At 41.1% G+C, this 24,295-nt stretch overlaps 1 protein-coding gene across 8 annotated transcripts in view; it reads left to right on the top strand.

Moving 5' to 3' along the window:
* Positions 1-24,295, top strand: part of LOC103032915 (plectin) — a 283,581-nt gene that overhangs the window by 91,189 nt on the left and 168,097 nt on the right. For all 8 annotated transcript variants that reach the window (XM_049465597.1, XM_049465593.1, XM_049465595.1 and 5 more), the window contains 2 exons: positions 2-148; positions 1,506-1,589. In XM_049465597.1, coding sequence (XP_049321554.1) covers positions 2-148; positions 1,506-1,589 — 231 coding nt within the window. The remainder of the gene's footprint in view (position 1; positions 149-1,505; positions 1,590-24,295) is intronic.

Here is a 24,295-nt window from a genome sequence, read left to right as displayed (position 1 = left end):
GGTGGAGGAGCGGGAGGCTCAGATCCAGGAGCTGCAGGACATCATCACAGAGCTCCATCAAGACATGTCCCAGAAGGACCAGGACAAGCTCAGCCAGTTCCAGCATCTCCTGCAGCTCGAGGCCAAAGTGAAGGAGCTCACAGAGAAGGTAGTGCACCAAAAAGCTTTAATTCATTCTGACTAAAGCAGTGGTTTAGCCAAATATATAAAAAAAAATACCCTGAATGTAGTTAAGTTGAGTTCCAAAGGTCTCCATCCTGGACAGTGTTTTTTTCCAAAATGTCTATTTTACATAATTAAAATGCCCTGTTTTTGGAAATGCTTTAACAACGTCAAAGTGGCCCAAATCCAATTTGCAGCTAGCTGTACAAATGGCCCATTGTTTGGCCACGCCTACTTTCCTGTTTGTATTCTTGGTCTCATTAAATTTTTTTGACACTATTTCTTATAAAATATGCATACATAAATCGGGTGCATACACCAGCAGATGACATGTCTCTCCAAACCATCACTGATTGGTGGAAACTTCACACTAGACCTTGAGCAGTTTGGACTGTGTGTCTCTCCACTCTTCCTCCAGACTCTGCTCCCTTGATTTACAAATGAAATGCAAAATTTACTGATGATCAGTGATGGTTTGAAGAGACATGTCTGTCATCTGCTGGTGTTGATCCACTGTGTTTTATTATCAAGTCAGTGCAGTGTTTTCCTGGAAAATCTTACAGCACTTCATGCTTCCCTCTGCTGACAGCTTTTATGGAGATGCAGATTTCATTTTCTAGCAGTACTTGGCACACTGCCCACACTGCAAAAAGTACCAGTTGGTCTAATGTAATATTCTAATAAATGGTTAAAATAGATCACTCTGTGTTTAATACATCTATGTAATATATGAGTTTCATATTTTTAACTGAATTACTGGAATGAGGTAACTTTTTTAATGATATTAAATTTTTTTTAAATGCACCTGTCTTTACCCTGTGATATTATTTTAGGGCCATATCACCCACCCATAGTCTTAACTGATCCCAAAGCCTTCTAAAGCACAGCGACCCCACGGTGAACTCAGTGACCCGACCTGTTTTACCCAACACTTAGTGTCTAATTCCGTCTGCTGAGCATCTTCTTGCTTTTTCCTTTGAGGGTTTTGGAAATCAGAGCTGAAATGAGTACGGGGGTAAAAGGCGTAGTCTGGGCCATTCAATCAGCTCCGGGTTTTTCCCATCACATTCCCTCTTACGCTGAATGATGCGGTGTGGGATTGACGTGTCAGTGCTTGATTGAAGAGGTCATTCACAGGAATCAATCTTTGATTGAAACACTGGTAGACCAGGCCTTTTGGTATTGGATCCTGCACTTCATGCTGAAGCATAAATATTAAAGGACTATCAGACTATCTGACAACATTATTTTTTATTTTTTGAATGGATGGACAATTTGCATTTGTGTTTGTGCATATGTCTATTCTACTAAATGACATGCTGTGTGTGTTTGTTTGTGTTTAGTTACAGGGCTCAGAGGAGACTATAGCTCAGCTGAGACATGAGGCCACTGATAGAAGTGCAAATGATATTGCCCTGCACAGAGATGTGAGTACTCTAAACCGTCTTATTGTGTGCATAAGTGTGCCTTTCTACATGTTTGTGTGTGCGCGCACACTACACTCTTTATTACGATTATATGTAAATTCAAGGTTTATCAGCCAGAAAGCCAAGATCAGAGTGTTTATAATCACATTAAATGTTTATTTAACTGTGAATTTGGCAAAAAATATTTGACTTACTCTTTTAAGATGCTTTCACAATAGATTTTTAGATACTGGGGTGCTAGCTTTGTAAGTTTGGAGCATTCGGAAAATTGTGAAAGTATTTTTTAAATTGAATTGTGAACCAATTTCTGATACCAGTGGTCAGGGGTGTGTGGGGTGGAGTGATTGGTTTGTCTGTTGACTGCTTTAGCTTGTCACCTTTATGTCTATAAACCTTCACCAATGAGAATAGACACTGTTTTCATGTATTCCTGTGTAGTGAAATAACCTGAGTGTTTTATGTACTGTTCAAAGTATCTCAAAAGTGTCTTCTGAGCTTTTAATATTTAAATTATTTGCAAATGTTACTATTGTATTTTACAATGGTTTTACATTTACCTCTTCACTGTAGATGGGCCTCAAAACACATTTTAGGCCAAAATGTATTCAGTATAACTAGTATAAAACAATGTTTCAGGCATTAGGCAGTACATTTATCACATATTACTTAATGTAAGAAATGTTCTGTTAGTGAGCTTACAGTAGCACCAAACACTTTGGATACTTTGGTGTTCTTTTCACCACCAATAAGACCATCACATTTCACATCAAACAACTGTGAATGACTTTGGGCCCTATCTCACACCCTAAGCAAGGCGTGTCACGGTGCTTATTGCTATCTTATGCCCCGCCAACAGTCTATTTTCATGCCTTGCATCTGCTTCATATAAATAACAGTGCTTGAGAACATATCTATGCTGATTAACGTGGTGTTCTGGAAATTAGGTGTGTTTAGATACATTTCATGTTGTATTGCTATCTTGGCAACAGAGAAAACAGGTGCTCCACTGACTGAAATTACACTAAATAGATGTCAACAGTCTGATGTTAATTGCAATCTTGGCAATGCAGGTGTGCTAGGCTTAAAGATCTATGATGTGACTCTGTTTCATTTAAGAGAGTTTATTCTACTGCAGATAAAAGAATTCACAATTTCTAAGTTGTGGTATCTTGTCTCCAGTGGTGATTCCTACTACTTGAGACTCTATAGACTCTATAGAAAATGCATCCACTTCACTCTCACTGTGATGCTTTTAAGTCAAAGATGGCCTAAATAGAAGCTGCAATTTTTGCACCTCTGCTGTGGAGTGAAATTGAAGCCAGAGTGGACATCAAAAGCAAGACCATGTGGCCATCGACTGCCTCCTATTTTAAGAGTATAGAAAAGCTGTCATTATTAGCCTAAACCTGGTTTAATCCCAACTTTTTTATTTAGTAGGCTGTTGTTAAAACTGGCTTTTTAACTACAACTTTTGAGTTGTTCCAGTGTATGTTTAGCTAGAAGTATCTCTACTTCTACCTGAGTAATGTATGTCAATACTCTTCTCAGCTTTGTTTATAGTAATGCAATATATTGTGATATATTAAAATTGATATCCCTATATTTTGGTATGCATCGCATCGGCAGGTTCTTGATAATACACAGCCCTAGTCCGTATATTGGCCAACAAGTTGATATAGTGATCATTGTGACAGGCTTAAAAACTCTACACATAATTGAACTACTGAACCATGGAAAGACATATCTAATGTTTCCCTGAGTTAAAACTCGCTGTGGCAGATTAATCAGAGAGTTATGCTGCTGATTAAGATGATGGGATGATTGGTGTGTTGGAGAGGGGGAGCAGTAGGAATGTGAGGCTGTGGAGTGGAGTTGTGAGAACAGCAGATGTGCTCCTTGTTCTAGTGGAGCTAATTCTGCAGAACTCAGGAGACACAATCACAGCACTGTCCTCTCCACTGCCCACGCGGGGCCAACTATCTCTGCACATCTCCTCACATCTGGCAGCCGGCCTGCCAACACTGGGACTCAATTAACTCTAATGAATTGTAATATTGTGCAATTTTAATCAGGGCCTAATTTTGTGTAATTACCTTGTAAGTTCTGGATGGGGCTGGACGGCTGCTGCGTCTGCGCTGGGAAAGGCAAGTGGTTGGAGTGGAGAGCGCGGGCGACCAGCGGGGGAAGGAGCTCCGAAGTTCTCTTTGTTTGGCTTTAATGTGAAGATTGTAGAAAGATAATGAGATGACTTTTCTACGTAGTTATTGGATTTCTCGTGGTCGGACGCGGCGAGTCCGGGAGTAATTATTAACATAGTTTCAGAGATGAGGGTCTGATTGTGTGATGCAGTGATGAGACGTGGGTTTTTTCCCAGAGGTTTATGACCCTTCAATCAGTGGCCATGTTAAAAGCTGCAGAAACTGAGAGAAAGGTTATGAACAGAACATGAAATAAAGGTATTCCCTTCCATAAAAATCACCTTGTAATATCTAACTTACTGGTCTAATCTAAAATTTTAACTATAATGTTGTTTAAACCAGTATCGCTCTCTCCTGACAACTTTTTTAGAGATGCGGATTTCATTTTCCAGCAGGAATTGGCACACTTCCCACACTGTCAAAAGTAGCGATTGGTCTTATAGAATATAAAAATTTTCACACTGACTTTCAGGGTTTCAGTTGGCTGTAAGCCATAATCATCAACAATAAAAGAAATAAACGTGTAAAATAGATCACTCTGTGTGTAATACATCTATATAATATATGATTTTCTTATTTTAAACTGAATACTGGAATGAAGTAACTTTTCAATTATATTCTAATTTTTTAGGATGCACCTGTAGTACTTTTCTTTTCGTTTCGTGGTTACCTTTTGGCCGTGAATCCCTGCAGACTGCTGTGGGCCAGTGGCAGCAGCAACAGCTATTGCAAATGGTTAGCTGTGTCATGCTGCTTGCTCTTTCTGCCCACTCTCTGTGCTGGGTATTTCCCAGCAGCCTCAGGGGCTGTAGAAATGCTCAGTACCTTTCCCTTGTCCTCGGTCTCGCCGCTCCTCTCGCCGCTCAACTCGCCATCTCTTGTCTTCCATCCCCTCCCTTCTTCGAGTCCCTCACTGTAGCGGAAACGCATCGGAAAGGAGAGCCAAAGTCACACAACATTAGTTCTGCAGTGGCTCTGGCTGCAGAAAGCCATTACTCTTCCCTGACAGTATCAAAGCGAGCCGCGGAGGCCGGGAACGGACACACAACCCTCCAATCTGCACACACACTTTCCCTCACTCTCGCGCTCCTCTCTCAGGCAAAACGTCGCCCACAGGAAATTGCCTCATACTTCAGCGGGCAGGAGGTGACAGGCTGGCAACACCCATGCATGTGTCACTTTCAGGACCTGCACACAGGTCCTGAAAGGGGCCTGGGTGGGAACGTCCGAGGCGAGGCAGGGCGGCATCCCGGGAGCCTCAGGGACAGGTCACGTGATCCTGTAGTGCTTGAGGGGGGATATGGAGAGAGCTATGGATACTTGCGCGCTCGTTGCTGGGGGTCCGTGTTGGAGGTCAGCGCTGAAACATGGGGTCAAGATACCAGTGAAGTGCTTTCAACTCGGCACGAGAGCGCACCGCGACACTCGGGCAACCTATTCTTTAGCACACTGGTGAAAGGGGACGTTCAAGAGGGCCCTACCAAAGCACCTGGACACACTTGCAGGAAAACACACACATATACACATATATACACCCTCACAAAGAGATACACACATGCTCACGCTCACTCACCAGTGAAGGGCTGTTGTGCCTTTGACCCCGTCTTTGAAAGAGCAGGGGTAAATTAAATGGTGAGCTAATGGTGCGAGGGGGAGCCGAATGGATCTCGTGTTCCCCCATAAATGAAAAAAAAAGAAAAAAAGGAACATGCAGCAAAAATAAAGCCCTTACTTGCTTAAGGAACAGCCCAGCTAACAGTTTTCAGTGTAGAACGTTTCCTAGACGTCCAATCTGTCGAGTTTTCTGGATGTTCTTAAAGCATTTTTATTTAATGTTGTTAGATGTTTGGTAAGTTGCTGCAACATCAATCGTGTCAGTGTTTTAATGAATGTTACTTATAACATTTCGACAATGTTAGTATTCGTCTAGGTGGGAAAGTACAGTTTTTTTTTTTTTTTTAAGCGTTGCTAAATGTTCTCTGTATATGTGTGTGTGTATATATATATATATATATCATCCAGCGCTCGTTTGACTTTAAAAGACATGTTTTAAAGAATGTTTTTTTTTTTTTAAATTATTTACAGTTGTTTTTTTTTTTACTTATCCAGTGGTGAGACCTTCTAAATTAGAAAAACATGGCAACACCCCTGTTCCTTACTAGTGTTGCTTAATGCGCCTTATAATTCAGTGTGCCTTATGTATGAAATAGACCAGAAAATAGTCGTTTATTGATAGTGCACCTTATAGTCCAAAAAATATGGTATATAAAAAGGGATAAGGCAGCAGTATGTAAAATGATCATGAAGTGTTACCTCGGGGAACGGCTTGGGGAACATATGCCTGTATATGCTGTGTGGTACTTTTTGGTGAGTGAGGAGGTTTAATACTGGCCAGCATGCTCATGGCAAGGCATTGTGAATAATGGGAGTAGGAGTGCGGACTGATGGTGGGTGCCCAGATGGATGAGCCCTTCTTTTTCTGAAGTTGGGCAGTTTTTGTGTATTTAAGTTGTGTATTTAACATTCCTCCCTTTACAGTGTCACTTGTGTAGCATAAATACATCCTAGAAAGCTAATATTATCACCCACAGTAGACAGTGCAGTGTGTGGTAATGATTGTGAAAGGCGGTGTCTGGCTAGATGAGTCTGTGCAAACAGACAAGCAACTGGAATGCAGGAGACTACACACACACACACACACCCTACAGCTCAGCGCATTGATGCTTAGCTTCTATAGGACATGAATGGCAAAAGTCATGGGACATGATACCAGTTTCTCATTATAGTTGCTGATACAATCTTGATTTCATACACTGTTTAAACCCCTCTTTTGTTTCACTGCGTATGCTGTGTGTGCGTGTGTGTGTGTGTAGCAGCTGCTATTATTTCAAGCCAGACTGTCTGTGTTTTGTTGTCGAGTGTATTAGCTAGAGGGTGCATGTTGTCTATTTAGGGGTAAAAATCTGTTCTTGGTGCCCCCCCAACACACACACACACACTCGGCTCTCTCCCTGCAGTCTGAACCCTCTGGAGGAGCTGAATGTTTATTGCTGTTCTAAAGCAAGCCTTTGTTGTGATTGTCTGTGCTTGGCGTCCCCCTTTTCTCCGTTCCCCCTCGGCTTTCGCTCGGGCGGGGTGGACGGTGTGGTGGTGGGGGGGGGCTGACCGGCAGCGGCTGCGTGATTAGAGCGAGAGTGCTTCTCAGCAGGACTCTCTGCTTTATATTCATCAAAAGAGCTTTGCTTTGATTCGCTCCCGCTTTGACGTGTGACAGCGCAGGCTGCCGCACCGCCGCCGAGGAAATCGTGCACTTACACTCCCCCCAGTACCCCCCTCCACACCCCCTCACACACTTTCAATCTCGCCCCCCTCTCTCTCTCCCTCCTCAAGACTCTGCACCCCAACCACCCCCTCCCACTCGCCGAACCCTCGGGCTGCTGCACCGTCTTATTAATTTCTCTATTATTATTAATATCGTCTCTCTTTTCCCTCAAATAGGCCGACTTTCTTCCAAGGTCACTTTGTATGATTTGCTGAGCTGAACCGCAGCCCCTCCACTCCCCCACCCTCCTTTCTTCCCAAATTATTACCCGTTCCTCGTGGACTGAATTGAGATTTTTGCGGGTGAACGTGTTGATTTGCAGGGCAGATGATGTTCATGTTTGAATGTTAATTCTGTGGGATTGTTTGGTTGTTTCTGGACAATGCAGGTCTTCTGATGTCTGGTTGGCTCCTCCTGTGTCCTGTAATAGTGTCAGATTTTGATGTAGAACAAAGAGATCTGTGTAAAATCATTCATCTCAGTTGTAACTGTGTTTTTGCAGCCAGAATGTGTTGTTGGTCGGTACTAAGGATATTTAAATGAATGATATTTATTATATCTTTAAGCTAATGTTCGGAATATAATAATATTTAATATTTAACATTATATATGATCAATTGGTACTTTTGGCAGTGTGCCAAGTCCTGCTGGAAAATGAAATCTGCATCTTCATAAAGGTTGTCAGCAGCAGAGGGAAGCATGAAGTGCTGTAAGATTTTGTGGGAAAACACTGCAATTACTTTAGACTTGATATAAGACAGTGGACCAACACCAGCTGACATGTCTTTCTAAACAATCTAAATCCTATATTTTTAGTATTGCAATATATATTGCATATTAAAATGCTATTGCCATTTCAGTTTTTTTTTTCTTTTATTAAAATGCTATTGCAGTGTAGATTTATTTAAATTTCTTTTCTAGGATTGTTTTTACGGCCCCTAAAGTGCCATTTGATGCTGGAGGGGGTATTGTGCTTCTGTCCTGGTCAAGTATAATCATAAAAAAGTTAAGTAAAAGAGTAAAATAAAAGGAAGTATAGTAAATATGATAGTTTATAGTTGTTTTATATTGTTTATCATCGTTTTATTGCCTGGACTGCACTCATTGACTAATATTGCAGTATATATTGCAGATTAAAATGATATTGCAATGTCTTTTTCTCCTTTTTTAAACTCTTTTCAGCCTTATATCATAAGGTAAATCAGCCTTTGATGATATTCACACCAGTTGTGTGATCTTTACCTGTAGCAGCAGAAAGACTGAGCAGCTTTTACCTGAACGTAAACGGAGCTGCAGGTATCGAACGCTCCGCAAAAGTTTACACAGGAGTCTCATTCCTTACAGAGCAGTCAATACTGCAGAGTCTGTGAGAACTCCAGCTAAAATCACACACACACACACCTCTCTATTCATGTACCTCGCTCAACACTCCGCACCAGGGACCACACAAACACACTCACACACTCTAACACATCCATGTTTGAACTGCGGTGCTCCGCGCCAGGCCAGGAAATTAACTGTGTAAATTATTAAAGCAATTTCCAAGTCTGCAAACAGTGTGAAGAGAGAGAAACGGGGGAGCTGCTGAAGGTACGTGCACGCCCGTGTGCTCCCCAGTACGTACGTGTGTGTGTAAGCTCCACTGGGAGAGCTGGACCAGTAAAGGCCATTTGCCCGGTCCTTTATTCCCCTCGGTGGCCCGACTAGCAAGGTCACAAACACACGCCCAAGGTTAGAGCTGTGGGAGAATGTATGGTAATATTTCACACGCTTGCTGCTGAATCTGGCAGCCGAGCACACACACGCTCGTGCACACACGCACTCGCACAAATATATGCACACACATCTAAGTCACCCCTCTTGGTAAGTGAAAAGCGTCTCTGAAGTGGCTGCATTTGCATTAGCAGCGCATGCTTGCTCATACCCAGCGGTTTGATTCCTCACCCTTGGCGGTCGGTTCCGCATTCAGTTCAACCTCCCTCATCGTTCAGCACTTCATGTAATCTGCTGTATTCACGCTGTGTTCACACTGTATTTGCACTGTATTTACACTATATTTATGTTGTAAGAGGACATTATTTTATATATACAGCTTGAGACCACTTAAGTTTCTGAATCATGTTCTCTGATTTTGCTATTTATCGGTATATGTTTAAGTAAAATGAACATTGTTGTTTTATTCTATGAACAATATTTCTCCCAAATTTCAAATACAATTTAATTTAGAGAATGTATTTGCAAAATAAAAGGAATGGCTGAAATAACAAAAAAGATGCAGAGCTTTCAGATCTCAAATAATGCAACGGAAACAGTTCAGAAAACATTATTTGGTGGAATAACCCTGTTTTTTAATCACAGTTTTCGTGCAACTTGGCATGTTCTCCTCCACCAGTCTTACACACTGCTTTTGGGTTACTTTATGCTTGGTGGTTTGATGGCTTGTGATCATCCATCTTACTCTTGATTATATTCCAGAGGTTTTTTTTTTTTATTTGGTAAAATAATAAAAGAAAAAAGATCATTTTTAAGTGATCTCATTTTTATTCCAGAGCTGTATATACATGCTTACTAGCCAATTTATTAGAAATATCTTCTTGTAAATGTGCATTTAGAAATGCAACCATGGACAGCACCACATATGTGCTAGGGCTGGGAAGTTTATCAAATTAATTTGAGGAATCAAATTACTTTTAGTGCAATGTTCAAAATGAGAATGCTTATTGTATAGGTTCACATAAAGAAGCCGCAGAAGGAATCTCATTAGATAGGCTTGTTCTTCTGTCAGAAACCTCTAAAGAATTCTTATGTGGCAGTGATTTAAATATTTTACCCTGTTCTTTATGTTTAACAAAAAATGTATACACCATGTTTAATATAGAAGCTGCTGTTAGGTTGAAGGGGTCTGCTTTCTATTCATAAAAATCTAACAATAAATTAAATGTTAAGAAAACAATAGCTTGCACAATTAGTTTTGTAAGAACCAAAAATCGTAATCGTAATTGAGAATTAAGAATTGTTTGTATACTTGAATTCTCTTTTTTTTTTTTTCTCCCCCTAACATCGGCCCACTCTTATAGGTGCTCTGAACAACCTTGAGAGTAGTGTTTTCCCGGAAACTCTTACAGTACTCATCCATCTGCTGACAACTTTTATGGAACTGCGGATTTCATTTTCCAGCAGGACTTGGCACACTGCCAAATCTACCAATTGGTCTTGTATAATATTCTAATTTTCTGAGACACTGATTTTTGGGTTTCATTGCCTTTAAGCCATAATCATCAACAATAAATCTTTTCAATGATATTCTAATTTTTTGAGATGCACTAGTAAGTGAGCTGATATTCTCCATTAATCCAAGGTATGTTTAGAGGCTATTGTTAAAAATAAGAAGTTTTGTTCAGTCTGCAGTGGTGGTCCGGGTTAGGCCAGAACTTTCTCAGGCTGCTGTCAGGTTCACATTCAAAAAATGTGTGACTCTGTGGGTCAGCTCAGAACAGAGCTTTTACTTTATGTTCAGGCTTAGTTCAAAATTTCCACCCCAATTAAAGCTTAAGTTCAAGTCTCAGAGATAAATCAGAAGAACCATGTTATAAAGTGAAGTTGGTGCAGTGAGACCCACAGCTACCCTGAGGTCCTGCAGAAAGACCTTGGCTCCTCTGACTGTGGTCATGGGTGAACGGTCAGGCGTGGTCAGCAGACCCTGTGGTCAGCACTTCCTCTGTTTAATCCCAGCTCACGTCCACCCAGCTGACGGGGAGCATGAAATTGTCTCTAGCTGGCGCTCTTGAAGCCACTCAAAGGTTGAGACAGCACCACCACCCCCGTCTGATCGGTTCTGCTTCACTGAGAGATCACACCTGATACCTGAAGAAGCTACCAGAAGATAAGATTAGCTGGAGCTGAAGATACTGGGTGATGATATTAGTGACTGTTAGTGATGTTAATGTTAATGCTGTCTGTTTGCTCCACTTGGTTCTGATTTTTTTCTCTGACTAGAGAATTTCTCATTCAGATTCATCTTCATTTGAATGAGATTTATCTTATAATATCTGCATCACTTCTATAGTGTTAGCAGTGGGCCCCTGGCCTTCTCCAGCATCACTACTATAGTGTTAGCAGTGGGCCCCTGGCCTTTTCCAGCATCACTACTACAGTGTTAGCAGTGGGCCCCTCAGCCTTGTGCAGCATTACTACTACAGTTAGCATTGGCCCTGTGAATTTTATCTTATAATATTTGAATCACTACTATAGAGTTAGCATTGGCCCTGTGGCCTCTACTAGCATCACTACTACAGTGTTAGCAGTGGGCCCCTGGACTTGTCCAGCATCACTACTACAATGTTAGAAGTGGACCCCTGGACTTGTCCAGTGTTTTCACTACAGTGATAGCAGTTGGCCCCTAAACTGGTCCAGCATAACTAATACAGTGTTAGCAGTGGGCCCCTGGTCTATCCCATCATCACTACTACAGTGTTAGCAGTGGGCCCCTGGACCTGTCCAGCATCACTACTACAGTGTTAGCAGTGGGCCCCTGGACCTGTCCAGCATCACTACTACAGTGTTAGTAGTGGGCCTCTGCCCTGCCCAGAATCACTTCTGCAGTGTTAGCATTAGGCCCCTTCACTTGTCCAGCATCTCTACTACAGTGTTAGTAGTGGGCCCTCTGGACTTCTCCAGCATCACCACTACAGTGTTAGCAGTGGGCCCTCTGGACTTGTCCAGCCTCACCACTACAGTGTTAGCAGTGGGCCCCTGGACTTGTCCAGCATCACCAATACAGTGTTAGCAGTGGGCCTCTGGCCTTGTCCAGCATCAATACTACAGTGTTAGTAGTGGGCCTCTGGCCTTGTCCAGCATCACTACTACAGTGTTAGCAGTGGACCCCTGGACTTGCCCAGAATCACTTCTACAGTGTTCAGGTTAGGCCCCTTGACTTGTCCAGCATATCTACTACAGTGTTAGCAGTGGGCCTCTGGCCTTGTCCAGCATCAATACTACAGTGTTAGTATTGGGCCTCTGGCCTTGTCCAGCATCACTACTACAGTGTTAGCAGTGGACCCCTGGACTTGCCCAGAATCACTTCTACAGTGTTCAGGTTAGGCCCCTTGACTTGTCCAGCATCTCTACTACAGTGTTAGCAGTGGGCCTCTGGCCTTGTCCAGCATCACTACTACAGTGTTAGCAGTTGGCCCCTGGACTTGTCCAGCATCACTACTACAGTGTTAGCAGTGGGCCTCTGGCCTTGTCCAGTATTTTCACTACAGTGATAGCAGTTGGCCCCTAAACTGGTCCAGCATAACTAATACAGTATTAGCAGTGGGCCCCTGGACCTGTCCAGCATCACTACTACACTGTTAGCAGTGGGCCCCTGGACCTGTCCAGCATCACTACTACAGTGTTAGCAGTGGGCCCCTGGACCTGTCCAGCATCACTACTACAGTGGTAGCAATTGGCCCCTGGCCTCTCCCAGCATTACCACTACCCAAGGCCCAACTTTTTTAGCATCACTACCATGTTGTTAATATCGCTACTACTCCATTACCATTGCTACTGTGCCATTAAAACTGGAACTTCAATGTTAGCATTACTAATTTGCCAGCTGCAGGCTCGCTCAGCATTGCTACCAAGGTATTAGCATCGTTATGACGATGTTAGCCTAGTTCTAGCATTGCTATAGAGGTATTAGCATCACAACTCATACTCAGCATTGCTACTGTAGTATTTGTCATATTTTTATAATGCAGTACCTTAAAAAATAGTCCATATGCAAAATGGCTGTTAATACATTTTACACAACGCAATATCTTACAATAATAATATTAGTTAGTCAAAAAATCTCTCTTCATACCCAAATAAAACTACTAAACGCTTTTGCGACTAAAATGTCTCTAAATTATTTAATATAGATAACTCAGGAGTGATATCCAGTCCAACCAAAGAAGCACCTTCGTACTTACTTGGCTGCTTATTGCTTCTGAAATGCCGCCAGGGCTCTCACCGTATGGAGAACAAAGGAAATGTCTGCCAGGAGATAGCTGCTTCAACGGGTGCAATCAAACATTCTGACTTCACAGGGCAGGAGAGAAGACAAGGCTGAGGAGCTCCTGCAGATTAAACGAACGGCACCAGCCCGATTCACAAATCTCCGTTCATAATCATACATGCACACTACAAATAAAAACACAGCACGCATCTAAAAAGGCAAGCAAACAGCATGAGCGTGAGACTCTTCAGCGTCTGTCAGACTCATCAGCATTAGCGTTTACCGTGTTTGCACTGCTGTAGTGGTTTGCTGACAGTCAGGGGAAGCTTCTGGAAGCTGCAGAAGATAAACAGAGCATCCAGGCTGAGAGAAACTAAGGTGAAGATGTGTGAATGATGAGAATTACAATCTTTATTACAAACAAACTAACACAAGATTATGATATGGACAAAAAATATAGTGTGTGAAAAAGCTGTTGGACATCCTGATGTCGATGTTAAACTTAAAAATTAGTATGCAACATTAACTCACTTTACCTCTAGCTTTCTCGCTACCTCCCTCTACTTCACTCTATCTTGCTCTACCTCCTTGTACGTAGCTCTTCCTCTCTGTACTTGACTCTACCTTTGTCCTTCGCTCTACGTCTTTGTACTTGACTCTACCTCTGTCCTTCGCTCTACCTCATTGTCCTTCGCTCTACCTCCCTGTTCTTGACTCTACCTCTCTGTCCTTCGTTTACAGCTGCAATCATCTCAGCGTGTACCCCATCACGCCTGGTCCAGCCGGCATTAAGTGCTTGGATTGCTCTCAGAAATGTAGTATTTGCTGATTGCCGTGCTTTTGCTCCCTCTCATTTGCTTCATTCGGAGCTGCAACTCAAGGCTGGAGTGGCTCCGATGTGACGAGATGTCATGCATCAGTTTAGTCATGTAAGAGAACATCAGAAATTACAGAGCAGAGCTGACTTACACACTCACTGGCCTGTTTCCCACTGCAGGGCTGAGCGGTTCTGAGCGTGGAGGGTAAACGTTCTGGTGGCTTTTCTAAACACACAGGGTTACAATGGTTCTATGGCCCAAAGCACGGTCAGGTAACCGCCCTGAGAAAACTAGTCCCAGCACTGTTAGGTGATCGAACTTAGAGCTTAAAGACTGAGGAATCTGCCATTGGCTAGCCAAGCTAGTTATTGCCATAGTGAGCCTGGTTGCCGGCATGCTATCACCATGTTAACGTCGTAGCCTAGTTCCTGGCATGCTAATGTCGTGTTGCTGGCATGCTAATATTGTGTAATGCTGTGTTACCAATGTTTGATTAGACCAGTTGGCGGAATGCTAGCACTGTATTAACAATAATGGATGAGCCAGGTCAATGATATTCTAATGCCACGTTAGCAATATTGGATGAGACTGATCGGCAGAATGCTAGCACTACGTTAGCATTATTGGATAAGCCTGGTTGTCGGGAGGCTGATGCCAATTTAGCAATATTGGATGAGCCTGGTCGCTGGCATTCTAATGCCATGTTAACAATATTGGGTGAGGCTGGTCAATGGCATTGTAATGCCATGTTAGTAACATTTGATGAGACTCATTGGCAGAATGTTAGCACTGCGTTAGCAATATTGGATAAACCTGGTTGTCGGGAGGCTAATGGCACTTTAGCAATGTTGGATAAGATGGTTGCTGGCATTCTTTGCCATGTTAGCGACATTTGATGAGACTGATCGTCAGAATGCTAACACTGCTATAGCAATATTGGATAAGCCTGGTTGTGGGAGACTAATGCCAGTTGAGTAATATTGGATGAGCCTGGTTGCTGGCATTTTAATGGCAAATTAACAATATTGGATAACATCGGTTGATGGCATGCTAATGCCGTGTTAGCATTGGTTGTTGAGACTGGTAGAAATGTTTGATAAGACTGGTAACAGGCATAGAAACCCACAATTTTCCAGTTTGCATTTGGTTTCTCAAGTTAGAAATGCTGGAATGAGATTAGAAACATCCGGCTGCAGCTAATGATGGTCAAGCCATGCAACAAATGGAAACATAAACTGTAACCGGTCTAATGGGTCAGCACCAACACGGAACGGCACGACACAGCCTGTGTAACCAGTCATTCACTCGCTTTGTTATGGCACAGCAAGAAAGTCTCACAGTCTGCTAACGTGATAGCATATATAGTGCTTGCTTGTAGGCCACAAGGGGTCTGGAGCTTTTACCTTGAGCCTAACCTAAAGCATGAAGGAGATCGTCACATACCTATCAGAGTCGTAAATGTGCCTTCAAACTGCCATCAAACTCCACTTTAATAGCCATCAAACTGCCCCCGCGGCGGTGTTGCCGTAAATCTCTGCCACACAAAGCACACACCCCCACAAATCTGATGCTTTGCATAGTTTCGTATACGCAGGCGGTGTTTACCTAAACTCTGTCTTTTTGTACATCAAGCACTTTGCAGGATCTCGTCAGCGCCAAAAGCCAAAGCTCCAACTACAAGACGTTGCTCTGAAACAGAAAGTGACAGCGAGGGATTTGAATTTTACTCTTGAAGGGGAAGCCTGTGTGCAAAAGGCTTCAGTCGCTCCACAGCGGAACCCTCGCAATGGGTTACCGAGGCCGAAACAACGGCGTTCCTCCTCAAAGCACCTGCCAGAGGAAATAATCGCTCCTGCTGCCACATGCATTTATGCATCCACTGCCTACCTGCCCAAAGTTTGGAGACAACTAGCTTTTAAAATGTTTTTAATACAAATAAGCAATTTTTTGTCACCTTGCAGCATGTAAACATGGTACAGACTAACCAGGTTTGTTTGTAGAAAAACATCACTGTTCTGATATATGTCTGACACTGTTTTTCACAGTACTAGTTAGGGCTGGTTGATTAATCAATTTCATTTGATGAAATTACTGTTTGAATTTTTTATGTGATGTTTAAAATGTGATGATTAATATTGCACAGCTTTACATATAAAAGCTGCTAGTGAATCTCAGTAGATAGGCGTTTGCTTCTGTTAAACCAGTAAAAAAACTGTATGTGACAGATTTTCATATTTTACACATTTTCTTAATTGAAATACAAGCAGATTATGTTTGCACTGCGTTTAATATGAAAGCTCGTCCCCAATTCATTCCATCCACAAGTTAAATGTTAAATGGATCACCATAGTTTCTTCAGTTCATCAGTTTCCTAATAGGCTGGTAAAATACCCTATCATGGCAAAAATATTGGGATACAGGATCTTTTATAGTTTTTTTCAATTTAGGGGAATTAAAATGTATCTCATCCCCAATTGCCCAACTCCCCAACTCCATTCCATCTTAAAGTGTTGGATAGTGCTGCATGATTCCAGTCTTTGCCGAGATATTATATTGGGACACCTTTTTGTTCATTGTTTCTTCCCAAATCAAAGGATTTAAAAAGAGTGTATCCTGCTTTTGTTGGAGTAACTGTCTCTACTGTCCAGCAGGGACAGCTTTCTACTAGACTTCGAATCAGGATTTTGTTTTAAAGGTCTCCTTCTGCCAAAATCCACTTTTTCTTGTTCTTTGTGAAATAATTGTATGCAGTAACTAGTAAAAGAAAATACTCCTAAAGTGGGTGCGCTCGTCTCGTGGCGGAACGACGCTGACAGACTGACATTAAGCGAAGTTTAAAGGATAACTTTACCTACCACTCAGTGCTTTATCTTTACAATCAAAGGCTATTTGTTTGCATGTATGAATACTCATGAGCAAGAGCTAAAATTCTGTCTTTCTTCAAAGACCACTACTTAAGTGAATTAAAACAGGGCTAAATACAAACACCTGAGCACCTTTTTTCTCATATTAGAAACCACAACTAGACATTTTAAAATAAATGAAAAACAGTGGAATAAGACTCTTCAGGTTTTGACAGCTTAGTGCTGAAATGAGGGGTTTAAACCTCTTTAGCTCACTTCTGGTGTTTGATTAAGCATGGTACCAATAGGTTCATGTTTATTTTGTCCTCTAGGCAAGCTGTAGGTTTGTGTGTGCATTTTCACACATGTGTCTGCAATGCATATTAACTAAAGTAAAATAATTCATTTATTAGAAGGAAGGTCTACAAACATTTAGACACTCTAGTGTTGGCATTTTGAGGGCATAGTTCTCAGAGTTCACTTTAGGCAAACCGAGGCCTGTCAATACTACTCTGATGGTGGACGTATTTTAGGTGATGGCAGGTGTGTGTATGTGTGTGCACACTCAGGAGGTCTGGATGTGGACGTGATGGTACTTTGATGAGCTCTCTGGCGTCCCCTGCTCCTCTCTCTTTGAGTCGCATCCCCGTCGCTTTCCCAATTTGACAGATGATGGGATCTTAGATGGAATGTGTGAGAGTTTGAATTGCCAGCGATATACATAATGACCTCATTTCTCTTCCTCATCTCCTCACTCCTCACCTGTGTTCCCACCCTCCTCCTCCTCCTGATCCTCTATCATCACCCCATTCTCCACCATCACCCTTTCCCACTGTCTCACGCTGCCTCCATCTCACAGGCAACCCCTGCCATGTCTTCATTCCTCCGCAGACGGCAGGCTCTGATTGGTGCGTTTGGCCGTATTTGTCGTACGTAGTTGTCTTTGTTACTTACTGCGTTCCAAATCGAGAAATGAGAGCATGAGGAGTAAATAAATCAGGCAGTGATGTCACCTGCTGCTCTGCTATGCTTGGTGTGATCAGTGGAAGCTGTGTATTCGTGTCCTGATTCTGAGTGATTATAGACAGTTTCAGGTTAATGGAGACTGGCTGTGTCCCGGATCAGCAGTAGGTCAGAAGAGTGTGTGTTTGTGGAAACAGTGAAAAGCAAAATGGAGACTGCTGACAAATTTAATCTTATAAATTTACATGCTTAGGATGTGTTGGTATCATTTTACAATAACTGTATATCAATTCACAGTACTTACAACAGTTATAAACTTGTATTTATTGACTTTTCACAAATTTGCGATAAGCATCCTCCACTCTTTCAGCCTTTAAATAGATAGCATATATTAAAAAAAAAAATAAAATCCAACATATACAACATATTAATAAATAAAAAGGGCTTCTAGATATGTTTATCCAGCGCTAACCTATTATAAAAAATACTGTATTAATCAATACAGGGGAGGTCTGTGAGAGATTCTATGTATGTAACAAAGGTTTTCCAATCAAATATAAGTTCATGCTTTAACTGCTAAATGATGCAGACACACGAACACAGAAGTATACACGTGCACAGCACTGACTTGACGCGGAAGTATAAACTAAACTTTAGCCTTAAAGAGGACATATTACACCTCTTTTTATGCAAGTTAGAGTATGTGTATGGACTATTCAAAACATTCTTTTTTTTTTTTACAAAATCATTCTCACATAAAGATCTCACCAACACTATTCTTGACAATTTTAGTCCCTTTTATAATGATCCACTTAAGGGCTCTGTCACTTTTATGCAAATAAGCTGTTGCTGGCCACGCCCCATGTTTACGCTGAGCATTAGCAACACGATAGTGTTAACTTGTGCTAAATGGCACAACATGAACAAAACTCAAAATTATTTGGAAGTATTAACGTCTTTCTCATCTGCTGACTTGCCAAGGACAGTAGGTACAGATCCCTCCCTCAGACAAAGTCTGCTGGCTAATCCTTTTCTGTACTGTCTAATGTTCTCAACCAGCTGACTGAACTGATTCATAGAAAATGGATGGATGGATTTTTTATTTTTTTGTTGCACTTGATTGTTTATAAGGGCAGTTAAGAGCAAAGGGGAAATACAAAAGCGCTCAAAAATTATTTAATGCGTAATATGTCCACTTTAATTCTTATCTCATTCAGTTCGCTGAACTTGGGTTAGTTTTCGTAAGCGCTCTGCAAAGTTTTTCCAACATTTTCTTAGAAACTGAAATATACAAAATGTAAATGATTTGGTTTACAGCAGGAAAGGGGAGTTTTATTCAGGGTCATGCCCTTCAGAAATACCATTGAGATATTATAGAATGTTCTCATAGTGTGAAATGTGATTGTGTTTGATTCATGGAACGAATCCCTGCCATGAAATCAAAAATAAATATTAATAAGCCTCTTGTAACACTCCTACACTATGCACATAAACTCCAGCACACTATGAGCATATAAATTCGCGCAACAACCGAGTGTAATAACACCATAAATAGCGAGCGTCCGCTGTGAAACATCCTAAAGCCAGACTGGGAGAGGGCTGAATGTAAAGAGGAGTGCGGAGGATGATGTATATGTATGGTTATGGATGTGTGTGAGTAACGCCGGGCTGTATGGATGCAGGAGGCTGCTGCCGGGGGAGCTGGGTAATGCATCAGGGCTTATATCGTGGAGCGTATGGGCCTATGAGTCATGGCGGAGCCGGGAGAGAACGGAGCCTCCGCTGGGAGTCCGATAAGGGTGAACGGGTCCTCAGTTGTTCGCATGCCAAACTGAGAAATAGAGGCGCATCTCTAAAAGCACCGTCACCAGATTCACCCCCTGCTTAAATATATCTCCTCCTTACTGCGGTGCAGAGCGAACGCCACAAATCAACAGCACTGGATCTTTAGTATGAAGGGAATGAGCTGGGAAAAAGGAGAAATAACTTATAAAAGAGTGATTTCTGTTCTTTAATGAACATGTATTATAGCTACTGTATAATCTGGTTAAATTTGACCAATTTATGATTTTTCTCTCTGAAAAAATTAAAAAAGGACCATCAAAGATTTGTGTACTCTTTCTTGAGAATACCCTAGTTACACTTAACCAACCACAATGGGAACCCATTGAGTATAGGAACCACCTTAGCAACCACCTAGGACATCATATCAGCTGCTGAATAGCCACCACTTTCAAAACTAATATAATTGTTATACTTAGACCAAAAGTAGTAATAAATTAAAGGGCAGGGGAATATGGCCCTAAAATAATTTCACAATATTTCTGGGTATTTTTGTGATAATATTTTTGGCGATATGACAAAACCTTTTTTTTTCTTTTTAAATTAATTTCAAGAATATTTGACAGCAACAGAATAAATTATAAAAATTACTATAAATAAAAAAAAATCTGTAAAATAAAAATCTTCTAATAATGTGCCTAGACTCTGATTTTGTATAAAATAATATAATATATAATAAAAAAATGACCAAAAATACAGTAAGTAACAACAAAAATCCACAATAGAACTAAAGTGCTGAATGTTCAGTGCTGCATATAAACTGCATTGATTTCAAGAATATCACGATATCTCGTCAGAATATTTGCTGATGTTAAACTGGGTTAAACTGATAGACAGAGGCAAAAGAAAATGGCGGTTTGGGTCCGAGCTGGAAGTCTCTCATTGTGTTGTCCGTGTTGGAATCTTTTCAGTCATTAAGCTAAAAAAACAATCCACGCGTTGGGCAGAGCAGATTACGACAGAAGTTGGGGTCAAACTTGGCGTAATTAACTTGAAGTAAAAAACAGTAACGCCGGGTCTCTGTGTGGGGCAGTGGTCTGAGGCACTGGTTTGAATCCCGGTCATGCAGCTTGCCATCTGCTGCCCAAACCCTGCATGTGCATGTGTGTTCATGATCACATTTGTGTCTCAGCAATAGGTGCAACTTAGCAGTGCAGTAAAATGCATACTCTTTAGATGGGAGTGTCCACAAATATTTGGACACACAGTGTATTATATTACACCAAACACAGTATGCATTGCACCCCTCCCGTGGTGTGGATGTGAGGTGTGTGTGTGTTTGGATGAAGTGATTTTTTTCTCTTCCTCCCAAGCAACGCAATCCTGTTTTATTATTCATCAGCCAGACAGTGTAGCAAATCTCCCTGCAGCAAAATGGAGGTGCTGCAGTGGCGGAGGAAGAAGGCACGAGACAGATAGTCACATGGACACGGCCGCTCGTCCAATTCTCATGCGAGTTGATGCTGGGTGACAATGGAATTCATTTCCAAGGGGCCGTGGTGCGTGTGTGTGTGTGTTGTGTAAAAAAGTGTGTGCGAGAGCGACAGGCTGTGGTAATGAGCCTGGGCAGCAGTTCCCCCTTTAGTATTAAAGATACACACACATACACACACTTTCTGTATTTCTCTTTTTTTCCCTCTGTAGCTTTTGTGGCAGTAAACCACAGTAAAGCTACACTGCAGTGAAATATTTACATCAGACTCAGTCTTTTAGGCTGCAGTCACACAGGACGTAAAAGCGACCCTAATCCAGTCTTCTTTGCTGCAGTGTCAACTGCAAAAACAAATACATTACATTTTAAATTTCACTTTTGATTAAAATGAAAGTGTGAACAGTCCGAAATAAACATCTGATTTGGTAAGGAAATCAGATTTGGGCCAGTTTCACTTGCTGTGTAAGCATAGCTATGTTGAAGTGGCCTAAATCTGATGTTCATATTGAAACAGATGTTTATTTCATGCTTGTTTTATCTTTTTTAATGTGACCCATATCTGTCCCATTTGAACATTCATCCATACAGTTTGCACTGTGGAGCTGATGCTTATGTGCAAAGCATCAATGTTTCATGTGTCAGTTTCATCCTCACCAGAATCACAGGAGACATGATGTTCAGACTGACATATCTATATGGACATATATGGACATATTACCAAGAATTCACCAAAGTTTGCTTTAAAAAATGTTTTTCAACCACATACAGTTTTTTTAAAGATTTTTTTCATACTTTGACGATGCAACCACATCCTGTGGCCACATTTGGCCATATCATTCTAAACAATGTATTTTTGCCGTTTACAAAAGACACTTCTGTCACATACAGTGCCTTGAAAAACTATTTGCCCCTTACAGATTTCTCTTGGTTTTAGTGTTAAGCTAATCATCAAACTTCAGTATTAAAGATAACCTGAGTAAACACAACAAGCATTTTTAAAATATATTCATTGATTTACGATTTATTAAGAAAAAAAAAGCAATCCAAACCAACATGAACCTATATAAATAAGATATTGGCCCCTATGAATTAAATGTGCTGAGTTCAATTTCACTAACTGCACCCAGGCCTGATTACTGCCATATCTGTAAAATCAGTAAATTATTTAAATAGAACCAGTCTGACAACATGAAGTAGAATAAAAGATCTCAAAAAACAAAATATTATCCCCCGATCTGAAAAAAAAATCAAGATCAGACGAGGAAAAAGTTTGGAGAAATCTGGAAAAGGTTTCTGAGGTTTTGGGAATTCAGTGGACCACAGTCAGAGCTGATAAACACTGGTGAACCTTCCCACTGGTAAACCTGTTCTGCAGAAAATCTTGAAGCAGAATGTCCATCCATCAGTTTGTGACTTTAAGCTCCTGTGTACTTGGGTTCTGCAGCAGGACAATAATCCAAAACACACCAGCAGGTCCACCTCTGAATGGTTAAAAAAAATTTTTTGGAGGGTTTTTGAGTGGCCTAGTCAAAGTCTGATTGAGATGATATGGATGAACTTTTTATGTTTACTCAAATTATCTTTGTCTGATATTAAAATGTGTTTGATAATCTGAAAATGTAAGTATGATTAAAACATAGCAAATACAAACAAGGGAACAAAAACTTTTTTACAGCACCGTATATGATGAAATAGATCTGATTTTGCCCATGTTACCTGCTGCGTGAATGAAGCCCAAGTGGTATGTTTTCCTCAAACAAAGTCCCCTATTAGCTGCTCATGTTGTAGAAAAAAAGGATCATGTATCCACTAGGATGGTCCTTGTTGCTGTAAATTATGATGATTTGCCTCGAGATCAAGACATTTTGATTGTGTGCCTTAATATGGATGCCCTTGTGCCTTCTGCCACCCATACTAGGAGGTTGTACAGGTGAAAAAAAAAACATGACCGTGTCTGGATAGATTCTCCGCTTATGGAGAAAAGCCCACCTGTGGATTAAATGTAATATTGTGACCTTTAGGTGCCCTTACAATGTGATTGACTGTATTTAATAGAACAAGACAAGATACATAGTTGTCAGTGATGGCACAAAGTTTAAAAAACTCATCTGTCTCACTTGCATCTTTAAAAATACACAGCTCTGGTTGTGGATTGATGAATTTTCTTGATGCAATACCGCAGTACCCCCACACACACACCCCCTCGAAACACGAACACCCTATCACCTCTAATCACTCATCTTGGGCCATCAATCAGGCCAGGCCAAGAGCTACGACTCTTCAGAACCTTCATCCCCCAGGATGCTTTTAACTCGCGCCCTCCCCACTCATAATCCTCAAACGTAGTTAAGCACTTTCTCCATTATTCATCACAGCGCATTAGAACCCATAAACGCTCCGGTTCCGCTCTCGGCCCACCGGACCGAGGACTGGCCGAAAGTTCAGACAGAGCGAAACTCTTCAGGCCTGATGGAGGGTTCCGGAAAGGGCGTCCGTAGGACTGGAAGGTCAGTGGGAGCGTGTGGGCGTGGGAGCGGAATAATGAGGGCCGAAGCCCAGCATAAATCACCTCGCCAGCTAAATTGGATTTATTTGCCACTGAAGGCGCCAGATAATCACTCCCGTAAATGATCCACTCTTTGGGATTGATGAAAGTTTTTGCCGACAAAGTGTGAAGAGAGTTTTACTGCTGAGTTTTTAGACATTCTAGTAAGATAAGAGTGAGTGAAGAGCAAAAGAATCATGCTGTCTCATCATGTGACAAGTTCTGGATTTCTTTATTCTAGTTAAACATCTTAAAAACTAAACTTAATTATGTAAACTTCGCAATTATATATATATATATATATATATATATATATATATAGAATTTACTTAATGGAAATAATAAATCAAATATGAAACACATGTAGATTGTAACAGCAATGTATTATAACAATTTAAATTCTGAATAATATAAATACAACTTCAAATTATCAGTTTCTCTGATTTTACTGTTTTTAGGTATATTTTAGGTAAAATGAACTTTGTTGTTTTATTCTAGAAATTAAAGACATAATTTCTCCCTAATTTCTTAGACCTTAAATAATACAAAGAAAGCCGTTTCATATTCATTCAGAAACAAGTGTACTAATGTTTTAAGTGTTCATCAATAAATATTTGGTGTAATAAGACTGGGTTTTCACCACAGCTTTCATGTGTCTTGGCATGTTCCTCTCCACCTGTCTTACACATTGCTTTTGGGTGACCTTATGCCACTCAAGCAGCTAATTAGCCTTTGTAAATCCTACTGGCTCCAATGTGTT

The sequence above is a fragment of the Astyanax mexicanus genome, chromosome 16 (genome assembly GCF_023375975.1).
Source record: "Astyanax mexicanus isolate ESR-SI-001 chromosome 16, AstMex3_surface, whole genome shotgun sequence".
Lineage (NCBI taxonomy): Eukaryota > Metazoa > Chordata > Actinopteri > Characiformes > Acestrorhamphidae > Astyanax > Astyanax mexicanus.
The sequence above is the reverse complement of the archived record's forward strand: the minus strand, read 5'-3'. Positions and strand labels throughout refer to the sequence as shown.